General features: G+C 44.5%; 1 protein-coding gene across 1 annotated transcript; it reads right to left on the reverse strand.

Annotated features, from left to right (window-relative positions):
• Nucleotides 1-2,509: 2,509 nt before the first annotated feature.
• On the reverse strand, nt 2,510-5,968 carry LOC127104031 (uncharacterized). Its single transcript, XM_051041250.1, has 6 exons — nt 4,394-5,968; nt 3,858-3,923; nt 3,736-3,804; nt 3,537-3,623; nt 3,195-3,467; nt 2,510-3,124 (listed from the first exon to the last, which is right to left on the reverse strand). The coding sequence occupies exons 1-6, from the start codon at nt 5,966-5,968 to the stop codon at nt 2,510-2,512; spliced, it is 2,685 nt and encodes an 894-aa protein (XP_050897207.1).
• Nucleotides 5,969-7,777: the final 1,809 nt, after the last annotated feature.

Consider the following 7,777-nt stretch of genomic DNA (forward strand, 5'->3'; position numbering starts at 1 on the left):
CAAGTAGTAGCGGATTTCCTCGTCGACCACTCAATGGTCGAAATGGCGCAAAATTACATAGACTTAGCCCCCTGGAGGTTATACTTCGACGGTTCAAGACATAAGCACGGAACTGGGATAGGAGGAGTCATAATTTCTCCATATGGAATTCCAGCAGAGTTCAAATATAGAATTAAAGGGGTATGCAGAAATAATGAAGCAAAATATGAGTCACTGATCACAAGACTTGAACTACTGCTAGAATTGGGGGCAAGGAATGTCGAAATTATGGGAGACTCGGAGTTAGTGATTAAACAAGTATCAAAAGAGTATAGGTGTGTTAAAGAAAATTTAATCATGTATTTTGTGGTCACCATCAGATTACTCAAGAGGTTTGAGCAAGTCAACCTCCAACACATACCACGAAAAGAGAACCAAAGAGCAAATGATTTGGCACAGGAGGCTTCAGGGTACAAAGCGTTGAATGACCAGGATGAAGAGGTCCAACTAAGAGAGAAAGTACGAGCGACATTGTTGTCACCGTCAGATTTATCGATTGTGAAGTTGGGAGTTGTAGATAAAAATCATTTTGAAATTCTGACCGTCGACGACGGGGGGGAAAGTGATTGGCGTAAACCGCTAGTCGATTACTTACGCAATCCCGTAGGGTCGACAGATCGAAAGATAAAATATAGGGCCCTTAGCTACCCCTTGGTAAATGATGAATTATTCAAAAAGACGGTCGAAGGAGTGTTACTAAAGTGCCTAGGAGAAAGCGAGGCATACATGGCTGTGTCAAGCGTACATAGTGGGGCGTGTGGGGCGCATCAAGCAAGTTTGAAGATGAAATGGCTCTTGATGCGCTCAGGAGTTTATTGGCCTTCGATACTGAAAGATTGCATTGAATTTGCTAAAAGCTGTCAGGAATGCGAATTACATGGGGGCATACAACATGTGCCTGCAAGCGAGTTGCATATAATTGTGAAGCCCTGGAGATTTCGAGGATGGGCTCTGGATGTTATAGGAGAAATAAAACCAGCCTCGTCGAAACAACAAAGGTATGTTTTAGTCGGTATCGACTATTTCACAAAATGGGTCGAAGTCGTAGCATTAACAAATGTAGACCAAGAGGTTGTGATAGATTTTGTCTAAAGTTATATCATCTGCAGATTTGGCATCCCAGAAACAATTACAACCGACCAGGGGTCAGTTTTCACTGGTCGAAAAGTGCAAGATTTTGCAAAAGAAGTGGGAATCAAATTACTGACTTCTACCCCCTATTACGCACATGCGAATGGCCAAGTCGAAGCTGTTAATAAGGTGATCATCAGCCTAATAAAGAAACACATAGGTAAGAAGCCAAGAAATTGGCATAAGACGTTAGACCAAGCTTTGTGGGCATGTCGAACGTCACCAAAAGAAGCAACTAGAACAACTCCATTTCGACTGGTGTATGGGCATGACGCAGTGTTGCTAGTAGAGATTCAGGTCCAGGCGGTCAGAACCCAAAGGCAGTATGAAATACCTTCTGAAGATTACTGGAGAATGATGACAGACAAACTGGTCGACATAGATGAAGAAAGAATGTTAGCTTTGGATTCCCTACAAAGGCAGAAAGAAAAAGTCGCCAGAGCCTACAATAAAAAGGTGAAAGGTAAAGTGTTTGTTGTCGATGATCTGGTTTGGAGAGTGATTCTGCCTATGGACAGAAGTGATAGACTTTTGAGTAAATGGTCCCTAAATTGGGAAGGACCGTTTAAGGTTTTGCAGCCTTTTCTAACAACGCCTACGAGGTCGAGGAGTTGGAACCAGATAGGCGAATCCTAAGAGTGAATGGAAAGTACTTGAAAAAATATAGGTCTTTCCTTCAAGAGGTCAAAATTTTGACAGACTGAATAACTGTCGAAAGAATAATGTTGGAGAAAACTATGTTGGAAACCAGCTACAAAAGGCACAGAAAATAAATACACAGTGCTAAAAGTAAGAAGGATAACATTAAAGTGGCAAGAAGCCATTGTTTAAATATTACAAATATTCATACAGACAATAGAAATGGTCAAAGTTGGCCGAACTTAGATTGGAAAGATTTAAGCTCAAAATTGTAATGCAAGGACGTAGGCTCCAAGGTGTCGGCGTGGGCTTTGAGCTTCTCAAGCTTCCCTTCGACAGTCATAAGCTCTTCAGTGACCGCTAAGGCATCACCGGTGGTTTGCTCCATAAAGCATGACTCCTCCTTGGTAATTGACTCCAACTCACTGTCCAGAGTGGCAATTTGACGCCAAAGGGCGTCAATTTGTTGACGTATCTCAGTGGCCCTTGTTTGTTTGGAGATCAATTCTTTCTTCCACTCCTCCATAGCCCCTAACATGTTGGTGACCTCCACGTCGGCGTGCATCACCAACTCCTATTTTTCCTTCACAGAGGCCTCAATAGCAGCAATCGGGCGTTCAGTGTCCCTGACGCTGTCGAGATGGTGCAGCATGGGAACCAGAAGTTGTTCTAAAGCGACCATTGCACATTTGGCATAATCTTAGAGCTGGAGATCTTTTAGTTGGGAAAGCACGCACAGGATCTCTGGACCGACAGCGGGTTCATCCATGAGCACGAAACGAAGGTCAGGATTCAAGGCGTGAACGCAGATTTTATCCATTAGAGCCTCAATCTTTGTCGCCTCAGGGCCCATTTTGCCAGAATGAAGCTGCTCAGAGTCGGAAGAGGCATCACGCGATTTCACCAGATTTCGGAGCCTGGCAATTGCTTCTAAAGCAGAAGGCTTTATCGCCAGCCCCGAGAAAGACAAACGGGAAGCAGCCGATGGAGGAGTAGTCTGAGAAGAGGGAGAAGCAGTCGACAGAGGAGTAGTCTGAGAGGGTTGTTGCTTATTGGTGTCGACACCTACTGGTCCCCGTGGATCCTGCAAAGGCAAGGAAGCTGAAGAGAGACTAGAGTCAGAACTATTCGAACTGGAATCCGGATGTGTTGCAGGACTAGTGACTGAGTCAGAGTCACTATCCCTAATCTGGATAGGGAATTCAATGAACTCACCAGCGGTGTCGACAGACTGAAATGGGCGAGCTAGAGAAGAAACCGGTGACGAGGGAGTGTAGTCGGCAACAGGTTGAGTTGGCTCAGCAGAGGCATCAGCCTACGGTAAGAAAAAATGTGTAAGAGAAATACAATAATCCAAGGGAGTAAACAGGGAAACAGGTAATTACCTGTGTCGACGCAGGGGAGACTGCATCCTGATTTTCTTTCCCTAAGGCAGCAGTAGGGGAGGTGCCATTCGACTGTGAAGCTCCCATAGCTGGATCAGGGACCTTGTCGAGGATGGAAGTGTCGACCACAATGGTGTCGACGTCTTCAGCAGGAACCTCTGGAGTGGGCATTGTATGGTGCCTCTTCTTCTTGGTTTCGCCACTCCTGGAGGGGGAGTCATGCTTCTTCCTCTTGTGGCCATGGTGGCTTTTGGATTTATGCTGGGAAGAGTGCTGAAGACACGAAGAGAGGTTATAAGCAGATATTCTAGCAAGAAGATCAGACAAGCCGACAAGAAATACCTTAGAGCCTGTAGGGGAAGAGCGTTTGTGCTTTTTGGATTTTTTGGAGTGAGAGGAGACAGTGGGGTCTGTCGAACGTGGTTGACCCTGCACATAAGTGAGATATTAGAGACCACGTAGTATTTCCCTTAAGAAGTCACAAGAGTAAATGGAAATGTGTCAGATAGGTGCATATAGAAGAACTGGGCTTCCTCAAGACTTGAGCAATAGGGCGCTCATCATCATCAGAGGATTTCTCAGAAACAGCCTGCAAGAAGGGAGAGGATGGCTAAGAATAAAAATAAAAAGCAAAAGGAAATAGCAACTCAGCCAGAGTCGAACCTGAGCCTCCTGTGTCGAAGGAGTAGGTTGGTTAGCAGGTGCAGGACCTGCAGGATTTAGAGGGAGCTGAAAGGAAGTGTTAAAATTTCCAGAGAAGTGTTACCAGGTTGTGTAGATTCGAACACACTAACATATTGAGGCTCAATATGAAGTGGCCCTGAGTAGTCAGGAAGATAATGCTTCGTCAGGACCACTCTGTCGGTTTTTTTCTTACAGGCGTTTTGTACGTATGAAACGGGACAATAAAACCACACCGGAACCAAATGACCAAAGGCCAAAGCCAAAGGGCTAGATGACAGAGGAGGGAACTTAAGGTTTCCAAAGTGAAGAGTGTAAGGATACTGGTCTTTCACGTAACCAGGGATTTTAAGTTTTGGAAGCCCGTCGGTTACTTTCGCCTTTAGTTCGACCGCAGCCTCCAAGATGGTCCCACTAAGATTATCTGGTCGATACACAACTTGAAAATAATTCTGGAAAGCACGAATTTGTTTGACATGAAGAGCCTTACACTTGGTCGACTTCGCCTGTAAACAAACAAAAGCTTCAGTTAATTCAGATAGTTTGGCCTCAGGAGCGCTAACATAAATGGTAAAATACGTCTGCCACCAATCATGGAATTCTTTGGTGCAGTAGTAGGCTGGTCGAAAAGGAAGAGAAGGGAGACGTGGTCGGTTTTTCCAAATGGTTTCAATTTCCTCTTCGATCTCGCTCCAAGGTTGGCCGTAGAGGATATTGGCGAGCAATTCTTGAGAGGAGAATAGGGACTTGGGAATGAATTGGCAAAGGCCAAATTTCCTGGCCACAAGGTTAGGCTGATAAGCCACTAAGCAAGGATTGTTGCTAGAGGTTTCAACCGACAGGAATCGAGGGACCAAAAGACGCCTCCAAATAAGAAAGGTTTCATCTCTGTGTTCCCCGTCAGTCGGAGGGAAAGGTCTGGTGAGCCACGCAGGACCCTCAGTTCGACGGCTAAAAGGGGCCATAGAAGGTAGAAAATCGACACGGGTCAGCATGATGTTGAACAAAAGTCGAAACACTTGAAGGTCGGGGAAGTTTTTGTCGATAGGCGTCAGAGGGATCAACCTATTCCAGATAAGGTGTCGTTCCTCTTGGGGACACGCAACCCTCCTCATCCCGTAGGGGGCTATATCCTTAGAGAAAGTGGCATTGAGCCACAGTTGCAAAAAACAGAAAGGACCATGGACCAACACATTTTTCTTTCTGGAGTTCTCAAGGTCGAAATGTCTAATTTGGAAGACAACCTCAGACAGAGACTCATAGAGAGAAGCTAAAAACAGTTGGCCCAAGGCAATGTCACGCTCTTGGTGCAGTTGGGTTGCCAGGAGAGCAAAGTGCTTGGCTACCTGCATCGATCTGGAACAGAAGACAAAGCGAGATAGCCAGAGGGTCAAGAAAGCCACATGTTCCTCGTCGGTCACAGGGCCTGCAGAGGTGGCATGATGATCAATAAATTTTTTGTATGTTGGCTTGCGATAGTCACCAACCTCGAACCTCAAGGGAATTGGCGCTACAGCTTCGCAGTCGAAGACTTCGCCAGTCAGTTTCAAGCCAGTGATGGCAGCAATGTCCAGAAGTGTCGGCGTGATCATGCCACACTTGGAATGGAAGGAGTTGGTCGAACTCTCCCAAAATTGAAGGGAAACTAATAACATGCCACAATATTGGGGAGGGCCACAACGGGCAATCTGTAGAAGGGTGTAGATGCCTGTCCTTTTCCAATGGTCGATTTGTTCTGATTCCAATCGATCCATCCAAGCGCAAAACTTAGGACAATTTTTTGGAGGAGCAGTCCTGAAGTTCCTGTCGACGTAGCGAAGGGAAAAAGGTTGTTGAGCGGAAATCACAGGTTCAGAGATGTGACTGGAGGGAAAAAGGGAAGAATCTGTTCTGGTAATCTCTAGGTGTCGGTTTTCTGGGAGAGGACCTAAGAACGCTAAGGTTTCATCAGCCAAAGAAAGAGGAATTAATACCTTAGAACGCCAGATTTTTGCCTTCTCTTCTGCAAACGGAGGCTCATGAAGATACTCCCTACCATCAATGTTGATAGGATGCGTGAGTTTAGTAGCAGAGGGTTTGTTGGAGCTTACCATGGAGAAAATGGAAGATTTTCATTTTGGAGAAGAAGAGTTTTCACATAGCGCAGGAGACAAGTGTATGCTGAAGTAAAAGGGCAAAAAAAAAGGGAAGAAGAAGAAAGAGTGAGGGCTTTATAGGGGTTAAACCCTGAGCGAAGAAGAGGTAGCGTTTGATCTTCCATTTTCGACATGTATGCCCACGTTCCCATGTTTGCAGACACGTGGAGGAGAGAAGGTATGCGTGATAGCAAGCACGTTTTAGTCATAAAGACGTGAAGTGATGGGGATGCGATTTTGTGCGTCTCGAGGGAAAGAGGAAACGTCTGCCATGATTATATGACGTCATCAGCGTGGGGTAAATAGAGGTCCCACTAAGAAGAAGTGGAAGCAGTAAGGGGTAAGTCGACATTTCAGAGATGCCATCATCTCACCAATTTCGACAGTCGAAAATGGCATCTCTGGGGGCATTTTGTTAACACGGAAAATATCTAAGGCATGCTAAAAGCATAGTTAATGACAGAGTCCTATGAATTTGGTGGTTATACCCCATCAAAGGATGAAGAGGTGTTGGAGGCAAGCAAGAGTGGGAAAAACACAAGTCAAGGGATGAGGCCGACAGGAGAAGCTGGCCTGGTCGACAGGCCATTTCGTCGACTGAGGTGAAGTTTGAGACTTAAAAGAATTATAGCCAAATGCATAGAAGACAGCATCACCCTAACGTCTGGGCGGGAGAAATTTGAAATTTAAAAATAACCAGCAGTTACAAGAAGAATAAGAGCGCCAGAATCTGGAGCAGTTAGCAAGACATGGGTGCAACAGTTGTGCAGATCGTGTGACATAACATCTGCTAGTTTCTAGGAGTTTTAGCTTATGAGGAGTTCCTTTAGTGTAGTATAAATAGAACGTCCCACGAGGGGCTCAGGGTGTTCACTTTATACTGAAAATCACTTGTAAGAAAACTTCCCATTCCCAGCGCAAGGAAGCAAGAGTTTTTTAGAGTGATATGTATGTGAATCACCACATTTATTTCAATGCAACCTCCTTACTTTTCAATTGTTCTCATTGAACATTTTATCTTAATTTGATTTACTTTTGAGTTATCATTTTACGTTGTCGTTTACGCTGTCGACACTGATTCTATTACGATAATAGAGTTTACCAAAAGCGTGTTCGTCATGTACATCTTTTGAATGCTATAGCGCTGTCGGTCACGAGTCACCTATAGGCTGTAGCATTGTCTAAACCATTCGTGTGGAAAATTCTACACTTGTTCGATACTTTGTTAGGTGCCGTTCCTTGCAAAGTTATTTCGTCGAGTTGGACAAGCCTCACTTGCACTAGCACATGTCCTAGGATCAACTGGTCGATCCTGCAAGTAACCCTTTGTTTTAAGGCCTAGGAGGACCAGCGGTTGTTTACTAATTTCCACAGTAAACAGTATCACTCATCGGGTGATGAGGAATCAAAGCTCCATAGTTTGGAGTAAAAAATGTTTGTGGGTTCGTTGATTTTACCTTTGAGAAAAAGGTTTTCAGAGTGATGCCCTAAGGCATAAAAATGAGGTTTGATGAGTTGTATTGTTTTTACATTGAATAAGGGTTTATGAAAAGAATGTTTGTGATTAGATTGCACTAAAGTCTATGGGCGGAGGTTAATATTCTAGACAACAAGCCAAGCGTCTTACGTCCAAAATAATCAGAGTAAGGGTATGAATGCTCCATTCTTACTCATTCTCCATCACTTCTGGATCATGGCGCATAATACTAATTGTAATTTTAAGTATTTTGATTTTGATTAAGAAGATGCCACTTGACGTTGAATCAT

Source organism: Lathyrus oleraceus, chromosome 7 (assembly GCF_024323335.1).
Source record: "Lathyrus oleraceus cultivar Zhongwan6 chromosome 7, CAAS_Psat_ZW6_1.0, whole genome shotgun sequence".
Lineage (NCBI taxonomy): Eukaryota > Viridiplantae > Streptophyta > Magnoliopsida > Fabales > Fabaceae > Lathyrus > Lathyrus oleraceus.